General features: G+C 34.7%; 1 protein-coding gene and 1 long non-coding RNA gene across 8 annotated transcripts in view; one reads left to right on the top strand and one right to left on the bottom strand.

Annotated features, from left to right (window-relative positions):
- Nucleotides 1-22518, top strand: part of LOC115456189 (GATA-binding factor A) — a 90823-nt gene that overhangs the window by 51714 nt on the left and 16591 nt on the right. For 4 of the 7 annotated variants that reach the window (XM_037444643.1, XM_037444642.1, XM_037444641.1 and 1 more), the window contains exon 2: nucleotides 13282-13501. In XM_037444643.1, the coding sequence (XP_037300540.1) occupies nucleotides 13327-13501 (175 nt within the window). In that variant the 5' untranslated portion in view covers nucleotides 13282-13326. Of the gene's footprint in view, nucleotides 1-13281; nucleotides 13502-20927; nucleotides 21083-22518 lie in introns of those variants that run through there. The other 3 variants (XM_030185141.2, XM_030185139.2, XM_030185140.2) reach the window with 3 other exon arrangements.
- On the bottom strand, nucleotides 13387-21038 carry LOC119190980. Its single transcript, XR_005113323.1, has 3 exons — nucleotides 20907-21038; nucleotides 17002-17090; nucleotides 13387-13496 (listed from the first exon to the last, which is right to left on the bottom strand). It is a non-coding gene; the product is annotated as an uncharacterized LOC119190980 (long non-coding RNA).

Here is a 22518-nt window from a genome sequence, read left to right as displayed (position 1 = left end):
CAAAATATCAACTAAGAACTAGCAAGATTTTGTGAATTCAAGTCCGAAATTTGTTTAGAATTTATGTATATAGCGTTGACAAAATAGCTATAATGAAATATTGAATGAGTTTCCTTTATTGTTTTGTCGATGTTTAGGTTTTTAAATATTGAGAATGGATGTTAATTGATGAGCTTTCTTTAAGATTCATATCAAAAGGTGCATAGAATTAATTGCGCTTATCATTTTGAGATACAATATCTTAAATACCTAGTCATTTCATATATTGCAAGACGATCTTATTAATCTTATAATTTCTTTAGTTCCCATGACATTTAAAGCGCAGTACCATATAACTTCTGCTCTACTATACCTACTATACTATAACAGTAGAAATAAAGAATAATCCAGAAGAACCCTCATTCAAGACCTATACCTATATCCCCTACTTGCCAGCCCGAGCTGGTTACTTCGGTTTGTACCTTGTCTTTAGTATACATTTTATCCCTAATTTAAAATGTCCATAGTTATTTAAGTAAATTTAATAATTGTTTAGGAATAATAATAATTAATCTTATACTTTGTTTTGACGTATCATACGTGCAAGTTTGTTCGCCTACATGATAAATAAAGTATTTTATTTTTTATAAAACTCAACGAAAATCCGCCTTCACAATTTGTTAACGCACCAGGAATTTTAGTATCGTGGAAAAATCGTTAATTTGGTATCGCCCGTATGAGCCGTGTTTATTGGCGCCGGCGGTAATATATCAGCCTCTATCTTATCAGCGTCTGGGGATGGTAACCGCCCTCACCCGCCGCCGACAGATGTCGCTAGCGGCGTGCGCACGCGCCGACACAGTTTTTGCTATCACGGTTATTAATAATGATGTGCAGATAAGTAAGTCGCTTAACTTGCTATAAACTTTTTACATGGCTATATCTTTGCAATTTTGTTCTTTCTCGGTGATTTATAGGTATAAATAACTTTTTTTATTAGACATCATACATTTATATGGCGATAGACTCGTCATATAACATCATGGGACGGAATACCTACGGCGAAATATTGGATGCACCAGTTGCGTCTCTGCCTAACCCTTCTGGTAACAAAGGCGTGAGTGTGTGTATTTATTTGATAGTAGGTTTCTCGTAAGCGAAAGTCTGTAAAGGTATTAAGGTTAGTACAACTTTTTCTATTTCTGTTTACAATATGTTGTTATATTTCAACTTAAAAGGCTTTGTAATACTAAAGTCTTGGTGACGTGAAGTGTAAACCTTGATTACTGGGAATTAGGGTGTTTATCCGATTACTACAAACTCTTCAAATCAATTAAATTAAAAACACGACGAGTTCAATGCGGATTATTACAGCTTTCAAACATGCGAAACTCGCAAGCAAATTTTAACAATACACTGTAACTTTTGTCAGATTAAATTTAACCGCATGCCGCCAGTATCTACATGCCTATAAAGTCCAAAATAGCAATTCCTATAAAATCCGAGTGGTGTCAGAATTGCTCGATAAACGAATTACAGTGTAAACTCGACGACATTGACATCATTGCGGTAATTAAACAGATAACAATATGGCGAAGTATTCTGTTAATTGTATTAATTACATGTGTCAGTTGCATGTAAAGAAAATTGTGTTGTCAAAGACTGCGTATAATTGTCGGATTAGTTCGTGTAATATACGTCATCTTATGTTCCTAAAAAGGTAGGCAGTGGCAGACACTAATGCACCCAATTAAAATAATTTTGACGCTACAGTTATGACTCCATTAAGATTTTGTGTCATGAATAAAGGCGTCCAAAACCACATATATAATTAAGGACTTTAGATTATTTGTCTCGTCATGGGTTCTAAAAATACTGGTTAAACATAGTTTGGGTGCCAAAACCCTCTAAAAATATTATTGGGAAATAAAATAAAAACAAAATAACTCGAGCTTGCAGTCACTGTTTTCTCAGCCCTCGTGGCACCATAGAGGTCGTCATAAAATGCCCTACCTTATCAAAGATCTCTAACTCATGGCTGAACTTGTCACGTAAAGCTGAAATCAACACGTTAAACAAGCGACGTATAAAAATTCAAACAATCTTTGGTCCTCAACGACATTTACAACTTACTATAAATTTTAACTCCAACTTTATCAGTATTGAAGGAAATATAATAATGAAAACTTAAACATACATTGTAGCAGTGACGAAGGATCAAGGTGATCATATCATCCGATTCCTGCTGGTTTCCTTTTATGTAGAACTAGCTTTTACTCGCGGCTTCGCCCGCGTAAGGAAATTTTCCGGGATATTTTTTTTTCCGACTTAGTTGATATGTACCGTTACATTATGACCAAATTACACAAAATCATTATAAATTATAGCCTAGGTGTTATTCTGATGTATAACTAATATTACTGTAAAGTTTCATCCAAATCCGTTCAGTAGTTATTTCGTGAGAGGAACATACATACATACATCCATCCTCACAAACTTTCACATTTATATTAGTAGGATTAATGTAAAATCAAATTATTATCAGAACGTTTTTCAAACGGCAATTATGCATATTACTATATATTGTATCTTGCTCCCTTTCGGAAAATTTTACCTCTAGCCACTGTATTATATAGAAGAATTGTTACATCTCTACACCACAGCAACTTTACCATCATTACAAGTGGATTCCACATTCTAAACATATAAAAGCAATTGAAAGACATCGTAACGGTACTATACAGTTCCCACAATGTCATGTGGTATGAAGTGGCCTCACAGGTGCATGCTCTTGAGCCGGCACCACGAATACAACCGCTAGCGCTGACAAACATGCCACTTGAAATGCAAAAACTTTATGGCTTTAGTAGATTTAAGTAACATTTGTAACACCACTGTCTGCTTTTGTTTTTTACGACAAATGAAGGATCAAAGCGTAGTGTGTGGGTAAGGCAAGTTTACTTATCTATATCGGCCTTAACTTTAAAGCATGTAATTTGTATAGCTATTATAATATAGGAGCATTTTGGCTTTGGGTTAATAAATACTACTAATAGTACTAATATATATATTTGCATGCTGTGGTCTCCTATGATCGAAGAGGCACGTCACATTATTAATTGTACCAATCTTACGACATTGTATTTATTATACGCCGTGTATCTTTGTTGGAGGTCCTTAAATAAATAAATAAATAATAATAAATACTCGACTTTACCCCTGCTAATATTGTGCCAAAATTATTTATGAATAACGAATATTTGCAACAAAAATTCCAAATTTACAATTACGGTTTTGTGATCATTTTGACGTTTAGTGCGAATATGGCGCGTGTATTTGTGTATTTTTGTCTGAAAGTGTAATGATGCCGCCGCGACAAATTTACTTAGTACTAACAGTTGCATTAGAGCGTCTAAAATTAAAATTACTTTTTATTGGGATTTATTTTGTTCGAAACTTAAACTTTATTAATTTACATCTGCGGTCCAAGTATTTATTGTTAGGTGTTAGTATTTTATTTCATAATGATAAGCAAGAGTCTAAGTAAATTTAGGTTTACAATTTTTTATTTTATAATATGGTCTTCCATACAACAATGCCCAAGCAATGCTTTCCACTAACTTAAAAAAGTAATACATAAATTCAAATGTTATATTCTGTTATACTCCACTCATCCATACAAAATCCATGCGAATGCGCATGCGCATTTGGTAATGTGGTTATTGCATTTTTTAACCAAGCAATGAATATTATATTGTACTTCTGCTTTAAAAAGAGCTAAGTATCGGTTATTACGTGTGCGGTGTGCACAGAGATGTATTAAACACTGATTGATATCGAGTGCGGTGGCAGACACAGGATCTCCGCCGCGACGCCGCCGCGCCGCGCCGCGCCGCGCCGCGCCGCATTACCGCCGCTTTCGAGCCGGCCAGGCCGTGTGCACACCAAGGGATATGCTTGATATATTCCTCTCAATACTTTTCAAATATATACACACTAATTCATGCTCGACATATTCCTTCAGACAGTACAGAATATATACAAATGAAACGTATGTATAAAGTAATGCAATTAACCCAAAACAAACTATTTTTATTATGATAATCGCCAACAAAAACAACTATGAAACTAATAAAGTATTTCACAAGTAAGGCAAACAAATATTTTACTCGAGTCAATATGAATGTGGTTGAACCACTATTTTACCAGCAATGGACGTTAATTTTTTCCTTCGACAATTAACAAAATTAGTTTGATTTCAGCTGCTTCTGTTATTACTTTTTTTTTTTTTTTTTTTTTTTTTTACGTAGGTAAATCGTCAGTTGACTATCTCCCGCCTTGGGATGGGCGGGAGGACGTGTCAGACTTTTACCGACTAAGAACCTACGGTGTTCCCATCCTTTGCCTATGTGCCTAGGTCCAAGATCCGGTGGCATTGAGACCTAGGCAGGCACCGGCCCTAAAGGGCCCCGCAAATTTCTGTTATTACTTTACGTTTGAAGCTCACATGTAGTGCCAGTATTGTTCTTAATCTTGCATTGCCATAGTCATATTTTATAATCTTCTTCTTATGTTGAAATAATTACAAAATATTTTTTGATGTCGAAGTATTTTTGGTTTGTTATATTTACTATGTAAGGTAGGTAGCAAAACACGTAGTAAAGAACTAAGATGAGAACCACGTGTTGTAAACCAAAAGAATATTGGATGTTTTTATACTACTTAATTTAAATTACGTAACGAAGTTACCATTCTTCCTTTTTATTGACAGAAAATCTCAAACAGGGGTAAAACTGCTATAGAGCTGCCCAGATTGGTGGACTAAAGCCTAAACCCAGTAGCGTAGCTTACCACAAAGGTGCCCTATATCTATATTTGTTGGGGGCTCTTCAGGGCAGTGCGAACTTTTGTGCACCCGCTTAGTTTAATGTAAGTATGGGCCAAGAGGGACACCAAAACTCGAGGGCCCCGTATCACTGATACGGCTGATATGGTAGTAGCTACGCCCCTGTCTAAACTCAATCAGCAACAGCTCGTCCTCAGCAGTAAGACAATGTACAAGGCTGTTATATTTACATAAAAGTGCCCTTGACCTACTGTCCATATCAGACCGCATTAAGTGGTTTGCTATCTAATTGACTCAAGTTGTGCCACTTGAGTCACTAACTAAAAAGGATGCACGATTAACCAGTCTTGTTTATTAACAAATAGTTACGTGCTGATCTTTAACCACACCGAGTTTATGTTATAAGAACTGTTTCGATTTCCAGATTCCAGAATTTTTTAATTTAATATAAATACCATTAGAGTGCGGAACAGATAGAAATGTGACCACTAATATCAAGAATTTGAAATGCAAGTCATTATAATATTGTAAGCATGAACAGGACAGCATCATAGACGTATCAGTTTCTCACAGAAATCGATGTAAAATTATGTCTATACTGATGATTCTTTTATAATCATGAAGTGTTTCGGGTCAAAAATGTAATTCCTTTAGCATCATAAATATTCATAGATTGTGTGTATTACTTACCATCTGATTATCTACCAGCTCGCTTGCATATAAAAATACCTAATCTATCTTCTACCACAAGACTGCGTATGCCACTACAAAACCGTGCTCAAAATCATGTAAGAGGTAGCCAAACTGACAAGTGGGTCACCTCGATATATCATTAGCGTATCTCTCAGTGTGTGAGGGCCGTAATGCGCTGGCGCCGGCGTGCATGAACAGACGCGCTCTCAAGTGGTTCTAAATGCGATGCCGGCGTTGGCCTAGGTCGGACACCGGCTAATGTACCACCGAAATAGACGCGAAGAGTGTTGGATAATGCTATATTGCGTATGACGTCACGTGTGTGTTATGTCATAGCTGTTTTATAAAATGAAAAAAATATTTTTTGCTCGCGATTTTTTCGGCTAAACCAGGAACCATGTTTTTTCTAGCATTAGTGACATACTCTTAGGCACTAAGATCTTGTCAGTCTATTGCCTGTTGACTAAAAGAATATGATACAATTTGTAAACCAAAAACGTTAAAAGTACTAAAGTTATTGAAGAAGAACTTTTTTGGCATTTTCGTGATTTTGATTATTTTTTAGTCTTGACGTTTCAAATTCGAAGGCTTTTAAGCCTCCATGGTCACGGGACAAACTTAAGTATTGGTTTCCATTTATTACATTCATTTTAAAAGTTTTGAAATTTACTTACAAATCCCTTCTAGAACTTAAGTAACATCTTACATACAAAATATGTTGTCGTCTTATCTGAAAAATATTCTAATCATGTACCTACCGAGCATAAATATTTAATGATCCATTTCCAATCATGCGATAAACCAGCTCTCATCCTTTACTCATCCAAAAAAAAACATTATAGAATATAAATGGAGTTTCAATTTATCATGAGAAAAACACACTTCCAATAAAGCTTTTTAAACTGTATCACTGTTTTATTATACTTCCTATCATATTTTTAAAATCCTACAATTACATCTCGGTAATTTCAAGAATTTTCGGGAACCCTACCAGATCCAGATCGTTAATTGAGTATACGCAGGCGGAACGTGGATAAATTGCATACATAATTTCGGTTTGCCGGCTAATAAATCGCGGTGCGGCCCGAGCGCTAATGTATCGCGTAAATCAGAGCGGTCGGCCCGCCTCTCGCCTCCAAACCACCCTGTAACACAAGTATGGAGTAGAAAAATGGCATATCGCTAGGTCATTGTGTCCTACCATAAATAGTAGCGTTTACTTCTCTCAATGTATTTGTCCTATCATTATCGTAGGTGCGTTTACTTCATTCTGTATTAGCAATTTTTCTAATCTATATATTCAAACGCAAAGAAAAAAAATGTACCGCTTTTTAAGCACATTGCGCGCACGCAGGAGTGAGATTTGGCATAAAGTTGATATAGAAGAGTGCAGTTTCTTTCTTGCTAATACGTCTTAGAAATATATTAAATTTGACGGTCGAATTTCGATTTGCGACTGCTAGTAACGACAAATACTTAATAATTATCCTTGAGATATTGAGATTTAATAATCTAAACTATGATAGATATTTTCAACATCACCTAGATTTGAAAGTAATATATTTAGACACCACAAAATTTTAGATGATTATGATGTAACCATATGTTTTTCATATTATTATTTTTTTGCATAATTTAACATATTTGATGACAGGGCACTACGAAATACTTTTTTGGTGTGGATATTTTTTTAAATTCTTTCATATTATATTATAATTGTTAAAATTCATAGTTTACTATTTCTTTTTAATCTCTTAATGTTTTTTTTCTATCAAGTCAAAATATTGCAATTCTCGTTAATTAAAATGAAAAGTGCTCCTTGTAAAATATTCTTCTTCAAAAAGAGAAATACAAAATCCTATTCAACTCAGTTCTAAATATACCTGTGAATTATAGCAGTGTAAATCAATAAGTCACTTCATGTCCTTGGTGTCGAGTAGGAATGCGAGAGGCGAGTGTCGGGGATGTCGGGGTATCTAGGCGCCAGGCGTCGAGTGTCGCTTGTCGAGTCTCGGGTATCGGTGATTTACTGACGATACACGTGTAAAGTCAACACCTATTTGCGTAACGCTGAAACTAACATATGTTTGAACGATAGACTTTGCTAGAAGATATTTAGGTGAGTGATCAGGTAATCATTTGTGTCTTTGACTCAAAATATGAAGGAAGTATAACAGTGATTAGTTGGATACCGTTTAACTAGTTTTATTGGAAGTGTTTTTTTTTTCGATAAATCCCAAGGGTCACGTGCATGATAAATTATAACCCTAATTATATCCTATGAAGTTCTATAAAAATAAAAATGCTAACATATTTAGTAACAGAACGTTTTTCTCACAACTGATTCTTACGAGTATCTATACTCTGTTTTTAAATATGGGTACTATAAAAATGCGCTTATTTTCAATACAGGAAGCTAAATCAAAGTCTCTAACTTCAAGATGCTCTATATATTATAGAGTACAGAGTAAAATAACGATATAGGACGACTATTATTATCAGTAATAATAATTAGGTTTTGTAACAAAAAGTGTATCTTAAAAAATATATTTAGAATTCACCCCCAATTTTTTTTCACAAGCAGCGTTTACAAGTTAATTGCATCGGGCCCACTCCATCTCCATTTTTTGCCGCTCGTCATAAAGCACTTATAGCTACAAATCCGAAGTACATGTGTCGGCTAAATATAGATATAATTACACCAATATGTCATATATACAAACGAGAGCGATATGTTTGACTAATAGCGCCATCTATACGTGATAAAATGGAGACAGTTTATTTGTTTGTTAAGGGTTGAACGGATTTTGATTATTTTAAGCGAAACTCTAGGAAGCGTAACTGATCTAATCATTTAACTAGCTTAATTACTACCTTACTACTTTACCTATATATTTAATTAGTCACCGACTCCTAATTTGATAATCAGCATATACCGGTTATTTTTTAAGTTTTTAGTAAATTTTTAAGGCGGTTTACTCTGTACCCACATAAGAAATCTTCTTTCCAATTCGTGTATTTATGTTTATATGCACTTTCAAATTTATTTTTTTTGAGGATTGGTTCCTCATTTAAATTAACTTTATATTTGTTTGTATATAGCTTAGCTGGTGAAATAAATAATACAAACAAAATTTCTACGAAGAAGCAGTCGCTAGCATAACTTGTGTTAATAAAGAAGGGTAGTTGCGTCAGTGCGATATGATTTACTGTATGGTTTTACGACTGTACTTAATTTAATAGCTTACTTAATTTTATTGATTACTATTTAGAGTGTTGTTGAGTCATTTATTTAGTAATATGGGTCTACGATGTTCGGTAGAGTATTGCACTACCACGTCATTGTACCTACGTATTTATTATATTTACTATTTTTCATTATTATATTTATTGTCTGTTTCGATGGCGTAGTTGTAATGCGTATGCAGTACGAGGATGATTTCCGCGCTGAGGTTCTGGGTTCGAAACTCAAAAATAATTGTGACAAGGTTCGCCGGTCATGTCGGGTTGCCGTCTTGTTGTGCACTTTAATATCTCCTGCGTATCTGACGTAATTTCTTAAGAAAAATTAGAGGTGTGTGCCGTTGGCTTTGAACCTGCGGACATTCGTCTCGGCTGTCCGTCCCACAACCAATTAGGCTATCGCCGTTATATGTTTCATTCTGACCTTTTAAAGCAGTAGTGCCATGCTGATTGATTTAGATTCAGATTAGTATTATTTATAAATTAGATTATCACTCCTTTGTTTTGTATTGTATATTATTTGCTTGTACCTAAATATTATACACACACATCTCACATTTATCCCCGAAGGAGTATGCAGAGGCGCAAGAAGGACACCCACTTTGTGCCAAGTGTATTAATGATATTGTCTCATGATGTTATAGACGGCGATCCTATCGCCATATTGGGCACAAATTTCAGACTTGGGCTGATTCTGAGCATAAAAACCCAAATATCACTTCGCCCGTCTCGGGATTCGTACCCAGTATCTCAGAGCGCTGCCGTACCGCGCATGCAGTATTACGCCACTGAGGCATTATACATAGTTTATATTCTGTTAAAACGTTATATTTTGTAATATATGCTAATAAAATTTATGTATGTGCTTATTTACTCATATTTAATGTATATCTGTTTGTTTTTCATCAATAAAATAAAAATAAAATACAGAAGACAATATTAATTGCCATTTACAACCGGCCATGATATTTCTGGTATCATTGGCTTATGCGCGCTGAAGATCAGTTACCATCAGGTTATTTTAATTGCCAACTTGTGGTATACAGGATCATTTTTATATTGCGTTACTAAATACCGCAAACCGCGTCTTTTCCGCTGCTATCATCAGGCCAACACCCATTGTTTCTACAAGGTCCACGTAGTATACAACCCCAGATGTAATTTGCGTACTGTTTAACATGATGTAGCGCTCTTCATGCCAAATACTGTACTCCGACGAATCGAAAACTCGATTATCACAGCAGAAATATAAAAAGATAAATATGTGATTTCATTAATAACGCAATGCAATAATGCAATAACCTTGCACAAAGTCTAGTGTTCTTGCAACCAGCGGACCCTTATTCCAAAAACATACAAAAACCATATCACAATGAATTTACACCTCTTGGTATTTATTAGCCCAGCTAATTCCTTATCAAAAATAGTAAATACATGAAAGTTAAAATGTCAAGAAGAGTAAAATATATTATAAATTTCCATTGTGACCTTTGTGAATATCGGTTTCTTGTCGAATGTATCTGATCAATATTATCGAATACTATCGTTGTATGGTTCAATAATTAAGACCTCCGCAGTTGACAACTGGACAATAATATCGTATAGTCACGCATATGTCAGCAAAATACTATAAGTAATGTCATATGTAAAATATAGATATATTATACGACAGTGACAAAGGGTCGATATATATTATACTAAGTACCTATAGTATAAACCTGCATACCTGAGTAGTTTTCTCTAGGAATTTTGAGGGTGAGTATAGTCTACCAATCCGCACTAGGCCAGCGTGGTGGACTATGGCCTAATCCCTCTCAGTAGTAGAGGAGGCCCTGCCCAGCAGTGGGACAGTGTATAAAACAGAGTTGATATTATTATTATTATTATTACCTATAGTTATGTATCGATACTGTTGTAAATTCTTATTAGCTCTAGAATAAATCTGTGTGGTTTCATATATGCTATTTTTTTGTAATAATTGTATTTTTTTGTAAATAATAATAAAAATAGATATACCCTGATTCCTGCCGGCTTCCCTTTCTTAATTGATGTTTATGTAATTATCATTGGAACGATTTGCAGACCTCGTTTATGCATATTATTAGTTATTGCTACCTGATAGTAAGCGGAGTGGCTCCAGATAAAATAGCGACTGACGAGAGATGATTATCCCTCGCCAATCGACACAATTATGCCGGCCTGTTTAAACCGTATATACACAGACTGATCCTGGAACGCGAGACATTTGAGTGGGCTACTATGGCGGATTTTAACGCCTATACAGTGTTCTCTATTTAGGTGATTACAAAATATATCCTACCACCAGCTCAAACAGTATCTATTACTATAATCTTAATGAAAGCCAGGTTCACACTATCGATACCTCCTAGCCCGGTTGTCTGCCAAAGGTAAGCGTTGGTAAATTGTGTAACCTTGCTATCTGCACTTGCCTTTACATGAGTGTACAATCGGTCGCAACGCAACTGTGGCATTACTGACACACTTGTGGCGGAGATAGCATACGTTCTAGCGATATTTATTAGGTAATACCGATGTGGCAATATCAATACTTTATGTCGATGGAGTTAGGTACAAAATGCTTTGAGCTAGTACGCTGATAGTTGATAGGTAGGCCGTAGGACACGTATCGTGGGTTATTGTTGAAAAGGCTGATGTTGCAGTATTGTTGTAATTTTTAATATGTTTGATGAGTCTAGTTTCAAGTAAACGTAATATTTTTTATATCTTACATTTTTTTAGCTATATCAAACATAGATTCACGAGAAACTAAGTTAAATTATTTAAATATATGAACAAAGATTGCTTATCCTTCGGTGAAAAGACCTCCCAATATATTGTAATCTGAATACCTTGCTACTAAACTGACGAAGCAAGATCCAAAATATGACTCGCTATTTCAAGTAAATGAAAAACTCGCCAAAGTATATATTTTCTAAAGTGAAAGTATTACTAAAAATATCCTTTTTTATTTATATCGATAATATATTAGGTATTCCCATGTACTAAACCACATTTTTCTTGTACGTCCAAAGGTTTTTTTATCCAATAAATATAAATTTCAAACTATTTTCCATTTTTTTTATGCCAATTATTTCTCAGCTATAATTTATTCACGGCACATCAAAACAGCTGATTTGGCGCAGCGTCGGCGACGTGTACGTGTGGTATCAGTGTTGCGCATGCGCCGGTATCTGCGAGGTTGCACGCGATACCGCCAATCACTCGCCGATTTAACAAACATATCCATCAAAATATTTACGTATATACTCTGATCAAGTATCAAGTCACTTTCTAAAGTATTGATATAGATTGTGAAATGATTAATATCATGAATATTCAATAGGTCAATATTTAGACTTTTACTATTTTTTTATACATAGTAGGATAACGTAGGACAGTTTTTTTTTTATTATCAGTTTACGAGCCGTAGCCAAGGTTTGTTTTTGCAATCGTTAACGCTAATAGGAACACAAAAATCGTATAGGAACGACATATGCTATCGATGTCTGTCGTTAGAATGTATCATTATTGTACATAAAATTAGCGTTTACTATTACAATAGTAAACGCTAATTTTATGTTATTATTATTATATTTTACTTTCTACAGAAAGGCATATTGCCTAAATTATTAGACAGTTTTAAGCTCTACCGAGACACTTCTGTCGCACTGATACGTGTCAATTATAAACTTTTTGATGCGTTTTGTTCAATGAGATTACCATGGGCCTAAGAAATCTCCATTAACTGCCTAATTCATTCATTTTCCTTCAAAAACAATTCTTTAGTTTCATTAAGATGATTACTTATCTACTACAAATAGTCCACCAGTTGTATACATAACTATAAATTATGTGATGAAAACGTCTTTGACAATACTGACTATTATATTACCTATTTTTAGCCAACCATCATTATTTCAAAGGCGGTCTGCGGGCATTGTTAGGGGCGGGGCACGCGCCCCACTAAACCATAATACTATGCTAAACTTTACTGTCATTAAGTGTAGAAATGTGTATTTATCATATTACAGTAAATTGGCTCCAAAAACTTTACTCTTTATTCTAAAAAACAATTTATCATAATACATTAAACTGAGACTCCAAAAGCAAACATAGATAAATTCTAAAAAAACTATTGTTATGTGTGTCACGCGATCGTTGAAAAATTATATTGTTCATATTTCTATTGTAATTTAGCGTAGTCAATATTTTCTAATTATGCTATTTCGCTGTTTAATAATAAATAAATGAATACCCTCTAACACATAATTTAAACAATTAATAGTATATTAAGCCCTATGTTATAGATATCGAAGAATAAAAAAAATGCAATACAAATATGGAAACCAATTTTTATTTAAATTATTGAGTGAACACGAAAACCAGACTACTAGATTACATTGCATCGCATAGATATCGAAATCGCCACAAGACTCTTGATCCGCCACATTAGACTAACTACCAAAATTTCAATTACATATATTATTCTTTTGTTACAGAAGTTCGTGTGTCATAGAATGGTGATTGTGCAGTGAGAAGCCAGGATGTTCGGGGGCAGCGGCGGCGCGCACAGCGGCGCGTATGGCGGCAGCAGCGGCGACTGCGCCGAGGGCTACGGGCTTGGATACGTCGCCAGCGGGCCGCGATTGCAGCAGTACGCGCACTTCGCGCCGCACCAGACCTGGCATCACCACCACGCGGCGCACCACGACTCCTATGGTATGGGTCATGTTTAACTAAACTGATTGGCAACGGCAATTGTAGACCATCTAGGCCACGCCATGGTGGTTGTCACCAAAATAAATTAGTTAATTTCAATGTTATTACTACACATAAAGTGCAACACAGACTTATATTCTGTCATTATGGATGCATATAATGAATCTTAAATTCTTGTTTGTTTTACGCACATCAATCTGCCAAATTCAACATTATTTATAAATATGTCCAAAAACATTTAGGTAATCTTATAATTTAGCAGAAAAGAAAGATCGTTCAAGCCGCGTAAAGACGCGGTAACATAAAGATGTTGTATAAAAGGCGATCCAATATACTATCCCTACCACTAACTACGCGTTAATGGTAAGATTAATACAATCATAACCAATGTGTAAACACATCACACTATTATTAATGGTGGTAGGTCTCTAATATGAGAGAGTAATGTCTATTTCTGCCACCAAGCAGCAGTGTGTAGTCACTGTTGTATTGAAGAACATTGTAGCCAGTGTAAGATGTAGTTCGGCAAGGAAGGTATTAATATTAATAAGTAAGATTTGATTTATTTTAATTATTGTTTATTAGTATTTACCATAATTGCAAATGTTGGGAATCTTGTCTATGCCAGAGTGCTAAATATACAATCAGGCAGTTCTGCATGATTCATGCGTTAAATATAGACATGTGGTACAATCGTTATCAACCAGCGGTAGTCATTCATCACACAACAATGAGATCCCGTTCGCATGCACTTTGCCTTTCTCTAGAATTGACAAATTACTATTAATCTTGTTCGAAAGTAGGATATGAAATATATTACAAAATACTAAGAATAGGCATTGAAATAAAACTATGTTTTTGATTGCTTTGAATGTCGAGACAAGTTTGCCGTTCGCCTGGTGGTAGGCGATACGCCCATAAGCAGTAGCAACACTAAAAAAACCTTGATTTACAAAGTATTGTTTGGTATTCCACTGCGCTCGCCATCCTGAGACATGAGATGTGAAGTCTTATTATATCCAGTAGTTACACTGGCTACAATATCCTTCAAACTGGAACACAACAGTAATTACATACTCCTGCTTGGCGGCAGAAATAGACATTGCGATGCTACCCACCCAGCCGGACACTCACGTATGAGCACATACCACCAGTAATATTTTTCGGATTTTATCGCAATATTATAAAAATTATAAAATATCAATTCCAATGTTTTTTTTCCAAACCCAGGCTTGCGCAAGCTTCCAACCATATATTATATATACTCGTATATAGTTGGAAACTTGCACAAACTTGGGATTTTCTTACGTAAATCGAGATAAAGATCATTAAGATTGATTCTTATTTTGTAATGATAACATATTAATGACCAATTAAACCATAATTCAATAAAGTACAAAAAAGTAATAAAACAATAAAAAATCAAACAAATGTGTTTTCTCTAAGGCATTCTTCTCAAAGAAAAACTTCTAGAACAATTTAAATCACATAATTATTAATAATACGTTTGATAATGGAAGAGTATATCGTCAAACATGATTATCCTTAAACTGCTAATAAACAGGGATAATTCCAATCAGGTCAATTATTCCAGGCAAATCGATGCCATGTTAAGGAAAATAATGATATACTAACATTCTTTTGTCTGCAACTATGTCCCTGGATTATTGAAATAATTTTCATAATCGCACCGGTATGATTTCTTATATTTACGCGGATGTTAGAGATCAAAATGAAACTATTTTTCAGATTCTATCGCGGCTTCTTTTATTTTAAATTTTCACTCGACTCGACGTTTCGAAGACTGCAGTCTTCTCACGGGACGGACTGAGGTGTTGGTTGTGCGTAAAGTTTAAGCAATATCTTCATACATTTTACAACTATATAAAGTTTAAATAATTATATAAAAACCCGATAAAATCTGGAAACTAGTTTTATTTCGAAATCGCATCATCAGAGTTTCCAAAATACATCACAACTTGTAAATTCTATCTCAATAATATTAGTATAGATAATTGATAAATTAGTTCCAATTTTTACATTACCGAGGCATTAGTGCGATTATGATAGTCACTGCTGTATCAGGATAAATATATTACCTTTAGGCAAATCCTTTGTTCAATTTATAGATTTTCATATGAATAATTATTATAATCAGTAACAAATGTTTCTTGCGCTAGCTTAACCTGCTTATCATGTCGTCCAACCAATAGATCTATATTTAAAATATACCCTTATTTTAAACGAGAAGACTAAACCGTACGTCTGATGGTCAGTAGTCAGTACCACTTCCCATTAACAGTAATAACACAGCCCTAAATTAAACCAAAGTGCAACATGACACTTCACTGTGCTCGTTATCCTAAACATCAGATTACACATCTCAAACAAACTTTAAACTGAATGCAGAAATAAACGTTGGAATGACATTCCAGCCGAAAATTCTATGCACCAGACTCTACTAGTATTTATTATCGTGTTATGTTAAGGTATGTAAAAGGCCTAGTTTCCATCTGAGTATGTATTTTTTTTTTATACATAGAATCATAAATACCAGTGGCGAAGGATAAGTTTTTCCAAAAGGTAACCCGACATAACATAGCGGTATTAATATGCATAAATGCGGTCTGTAAATCGTTCTAATGATTATAATTAGATTCTTACTCAATTACGAAAGAGAAGCCGACAGGAATCGGATTATATGGACACTACGCCACTGATAGTTACATATAACATGATATGTGTGTTAAATCGGTTTTGGAAACTCTTCTCAAACTGAAGCAAATCCAGTGGCGCGCTATCGCTGTGTCAGCTGTATTAGTGATAAGGGGCTTTCCAGCTTTAGAAGCCCTCTAGGCCCATACCTAAGTTAAACTAAGTGAACCCTTAAAGTTCACATTGCCCTGAAAGACAAATCTAGATATGGAGTCTCTCTTTGGCAGGTCACTGGGCAAAACCCGGCCTTGTTACTAATTTTCCTTCAATCTAGATATAGGGTCCCTCTTTGGCAGGTCACTGAGCAAATCCCGACCTTACTCCTAATTTTCCTTCTCTTGAAACGACAGCGATACAATAGATAAGTCTTAATTACCTGCAATACCTAAGTATAAATGAGGAAAATTACGAAACCAGTGCTTATAATAAAACAATGAATTTCTATTGTATTCGGTATTTATATTGCTTTATGTTTAACTCATGGATACATCGATTACATCAGCATTTTTTCCACGTACACATTTTTTACTGGAACAGCAATGAATATAACTGTAGATATAAGTAGTGCATTATTAATTGTGATTAGATAACTTCTAATAGTACGGTTAGCCCCTCGTTGTGCCAAAAGTGCCTTAATAAACCATGGATCTCTTAAATTAACTACTAAATTAAAACGATATTTCTACTGTTTATGAGCGATCGTATCGCTTACCATCAGGCGAACGGCAAGCTCGTCTCGTCATTCGAAGCAATAAAAAAAAACTACGCAAGTAGGTGGGACTTACCCGAAAAGAAAAGCCGTGATCTGTCACACGCAGCGGTGCAACAACACCATCCTGCTGAATGGGGAATATTCATTTTCAGAAATTATTTCCTGTAAACAATTGTCATATGACAGTTAATTCTTCCTTATAATTGGAATGTTGACTTATAAATTCATTTTACGTCTGTAAAATTTCAACCTCTCTTAGTCTTGTTGCAGCAATTATAAGCTGCGGACTGTAACGTCGTGGGTTCAAATTATACCCCAAGTGGGTTCGATGGCAAGAAAATGGTCAAAGAAATGAAGCCAAATTGTGACGTTTCTGCAAGATTATTGAAAAATATCTTCTGGCATATCGTAAAGCAAAGTAAGAAAGAAGAAGAAAAATATTTCATTTAATGTAAGGAAATAATAGTAAACCCAATTAACACCTCATTATGTATATTGCCTCATCAGCATAGCTGCAAGGGGAGACCTGGAAACCGTAAAGGAATGCATTCGATACTCAGATTGGAGAAAAAAATTGAATGAGTTGTTGAATTCGAAAAAAAACCTTAACTAAGTATTTGAGATTAAATACTTTGCAGCCTGCGGGTCTAAGCTAATGAAAATTAGCGTTCTGATTTGAATTGATTATTATTATTATTTTGTATTCCAACTTAATATTTCACGGTAATGGCTTTTTGGCCTATCAGTTTTTCGTAAATTATGTTTATGTAAAATATCTAAAAATATTTTGTTAGTAACATCATAATTTACTAGCATCTATGCGCTGCCTTAAATATCAGGAATGATCAAAATCGGTTCAGTCGTTTTAGAGCTACGATGTCAGACACGCATACAGATACAAATATCACGCCTTAAACTTATATGCAGCTCCCTTCTTTTCCCATCTTTAAACATATACCTTGCAGAAGTAATACCTATAAACTAAACCAAAAGGTAAGATAAAAACCATACATCGTATACACCATAATTTTATGAAACTGTTCAGACTAATTGTCATAATATGTCACAGGTAAAATTGACTCCTAAATCTGACTTTGGATCCCAAGTTGACGACACCGTACAACAGATCAAGAATGCAATCAATCCCAAGATATAGGCTGACTTGCACAACCTCTTATTAAATATGATTAATGCTAAATATTTTATAATCATATTGCTGTCTTCGTTAACTCTTAATGAATGAAAGTAACAGCACGAAGTTTTGAATGTGTTTAGCGCTAAACATGTAAGTCATGGTGCAAGCCAGCCTTATACTCTACAATATTTATTCTATAATGATTTATGTTTACGCGAATGTTAGACATTAAAATTAAACTACTTTTCGGATTCTATCGCGGTTTTTTATATTTTAGTTTTCTCCCGACGTTTTGAAGACTTTGCAGCCTTCATGGTCACGGGGGAGACTGAGGTGTTGTTCATCCGCAAAGTCAAAGTTACAATATCTACCTACATTTTACAATTATACAAATTTTTAAAATTTTAGCTGTTGGTGGTCCGATCTACTCAGAATCTGCAGTCTTCGAAACGTCGGGAGAAAACTAAAGTATAAAAAACCGCGATAGAATCCGAAAAGTAGTTTAATTTTAATATTTATTCTGTTATAAAAGCTACTAACACCGCGTATCATCACACGAGCCGTTATTTACCTATATATATTTACTGTATATTATATTTATGGAATAAATTATATCATGACAAAAGTGAACACCTGCTCTAAATGCCGGGAGCCGCGCCTTATCTCTTTAACGAATTCCTTTAATATTCTCGTCAGCCCGACTGCGACGCTTCCGATCATATTATGTTACTATTATTTACCGGTACACTGAGACGTATTACAAATTAGTACGATGAATGAATGTACTTCGACCTTTTGAAATAGCTCACTCTTAGACTTTCTTAGCTTTGTCTTCGTACTATTAACTAATACAATTATAAATATATTATAATTTATATGTATTTTCGATTTTCAAGGATTAGTACATCATAAAAAATACGATAAATTGCGGATGTATGCCAAATAAAATGGATTTAACTGATAGGTAGATATTGCGCTGGCTCAGTATTACAAGGTCCTATGTTAATTTTTGAATATGTTTCAAAAATGAGATAAAAATTATTCATGTTGGTAAAAAATTTCAATAAATAATAATTCATGGTTCCTCATATACTTATCTTTCGTGATTATTGAATATTTTCATTGAAAAAGGCTTAATATAACATTACTACATAATTCAATTTGAACATCAAATATAACATAGAATGTAATAGTGAGCCAGCGATTCATTGACAATTCTGTAACTTGAATATTATAGAAATCTAAAAGATAATATTCTTTCTAACTCAAACACAAGTAAAAATCAGAGTTTCCCGGGATCCGTCCCAGTTGTGGGATTTGATGACAACAGGAAAGATTTTCAATGAACTATGTTGTTGATGCTCGTAGCTCGTACGTAAGCAAACCGCAATGTGATTCAGTATCGCGAGCTAATTCTCAGTATCACATTATTCCTACAGGAGGATAAACTGTTGTTTTTGTTCGATACGTGGACCAATCATTGTTACTCACAATAAAAAGTAAACGAATTCTTCCACAGACAAGAAGCTAGATTTTTTTAAAATAAAGCAGATGTAAGCCTAAAGAACGAGAGATCGTGTTTGCTTACAATTAAAATATGACATCAACTAGCTATATTATGACCAAATTACACAAAATCATTATAAATTGTAGACTATATATTATTCTGATGTATAACCAATATTGCTGTAAAGTTTCACCCAAATCCATTCAGTAGTTTTTTCGTGAAAGGGGAACAAACATACATCCATAATTCATCCTCACAAACTTTCGAATTTATATTAGTAGGATTATTCCCTTTTTATACCCATTAGCATATATTATCTCTATAGAGTATGGTAATATTTGCTTTTGTTCCCACAAAATGAGATACATAATATGATCGACCGGTACGACGTTGACGGCACAAAAGTTCTTCACTGAATTGAAGTTCTGTTATGAATTATTGCGGGTCAGAAAATGGTCTCTATTTTGAATTGGGATTTGGGCTATCTGTGTGCCAAATTCGATCATAATCAATATAGTTGTACATATGCGCTAACATCTTGCAAATATACAAACATCTTTAATCCACACTTTACAATATGAATGAGATTGAGCCTAGTTCATGTTTAACTTTTAACTCCCATGCCAGTAGCTTCGGTCGGGGCTCATTTCTTCTAGATAATGTGTTTTTTTGTGTGTTTATAGATTATAATATTAAAAGCTGTAATTAGGTTATATGGGGTTGGCGTATCCTTTATGGATAAAAACCCTGAACTAAATAAAGATAAAAAAAACTTCCATGTACACCCTTTTGTTTACAATATCACTCTACTGTATAATACAGCCGATGATTGAATCCCTTTAACCGCAAATGCGATTATATTACTGAACTACTAGGTATTACATGCAGTTCTTATCTAATTTATATGAACTTGAATCCTTTAAATGTATATTTAAATCAATATTCATTAAATCAAAATGGATCCTCCCTCATTTCATACTACCAGAATCCTCATTACATACATTACTTTCGGTGAAATGAAATGAAAATTAAAAAAATATTTATCGACAAGGTAGTAGACACACCTATACACAACGAAAATACAAAATTTGAAGAACACTGAACTTCATAAATGTATTGCCATCAATACCTAAATTAGGCAAGACTTTTTCGTAAGACATTAACAAGAACATTAACTTAAGTTTTAAAGAGAACAATTTGGAATAACATATAATAGAAATATCAAGTATTAAAATAAATATTGTAAACAAATATTGAACGCGTCCCCTATCCCCGCAAAACGTCCAAACAAAAAGCGTGCAAAGATGGATTATGATCGTGCTAAGCCACAACTTACGGTATCTGAGGCTGACGTGAATCACTCGCGATAAGAGCTGGCCGTGCGGCGGCGCGCGCTGCGAGCTCAGTCCTCGTTGACCTCTGACCGACACCGCGTGTCTCGTGCTATGGACGCGATCACCGATTACCGCCTGCTGCCGCCCAACTGGCTACAGAACATGGCCCTCCTCGCAGGTACTATTCGCTATTGTCCACGGCTTAGCATTTCGGGAAGTTAAATTATAATCAGTGTTTTAGAATCAATAAACTGATTTGTAAAGTGTAGTAAACAAAAAAATAATGTTGTTCTAGTGTAAGTCTTTCGTTTGTTGATGGCTAATGATTTGAAAAGTGTAGTAATAAATATTTTGTACTAGTGTGTGGCCATGTCTTTCATTTCTTGATGGCTAAAGACTTATGTGGGTGTTGGGATTATGTGTATTATTGGGTGTATTTATTTAATTTTATTTATATTATATTTGCAATATATCGTTGTAATTTATATTATTTAAAATTACATAAATTTTATTTTGTTACACTCGGTGCGAATGCCTTGGTGAGTTACTTGTATTATGTTACGAATGCAAAGCTGAAGTCTCAGCTTCGATCGCCGGGTCGGGCGAAGTGATATTGATTTGTTCTACCCAGTATCAGCCCGAAGTCTGGAATTTGCGCCCGATATGGCGATAGGCTCGCCCCCTATCACATCATGGGACGGAATACAGAAGGTGGAAAATGGGTGCTCCAGTTTCGCCTCTGCCTACCTCTTCGGGGATAAAAGGCATGAGTGTCTGTGCGAAACTTTATTGAGGTTTATGAACCTACACTAGTAGGGGTATTATATCCTTACTTTATGATGTTCGCTTATTGCAATTATTGCAGTACTTTGAAATATTAAAGTATTGTGTCTGTTGTTACTATTTAATGGATTTCTCTTACCTAAATTTCGCCCACGGCGGCAAATCTCAATGGAGATATGCCAAGTACGTCGGAGATATTATAGTGCAAAAGTGTGTGCGCCATACACAGGTGCACTCTTTGTTCCTTTACTCTCACAGTGAGACGGCAATCCGATATAACCGGAGAGGTATCAGGCGCAGGACCAACAGCTTTACGTGCTTAAACTTCTGTTACTATCAATGGGTTAATTTTAAAATCAGACGAAAGAATTATCCGCTCGTCGTTCAGTTATTTCATAATATTATTTGTTATTATGCCCGTTTTTCTATCTGATACTTTGATTATTCGAAGTGACGTGTTTATTTTTTTTAAATCCTGAATTAACTGTGAAGGAAAACATTGTGAGAAAACCAACGTGCCCAAGAAGTCGTATAAATTTAAAATTTTGAAGTTTGCCAAACCAGGCCAGCCAGGTCTAAACCATCCCAGTTATGTTCTAACTATTTAAACTAAATAACCCCAGCTATAGAGATAAGCGGAGAAATAATTAAGGATAATTTAATATACAGTGCAACAGTGGTAAACGATGACATTTTCTGAAAGAGAACCCGACACAATATATAAGTACTACTAATCATAAATGCGGACTTCAAATCGTTCTGATAATTAGATTCAATACATCTTTTTTATTATAATTTATGATACAAGCCCATAAACAGTACAAACACCAT

This window comes from Manduca sexta, chromosome 28 (genome assembly GCF_014839805.1).
Source record: "Manduca sexta isolate Smith_Timp_Sample1 chromosome 28, JHU_Msex_v1.0, whole genome shotgun sequence".
NCBI lineage: Eukaryota > Metazoa > Arthropoda > Insecta > Lepidoptera > Sphingidae > Manduca > Manduca sexta.
The sequence above is the reverse complement of the archived record's forward strand: the minus strand, read 5'-3'. Positions and strand labels throughout refer to the sequence as shown.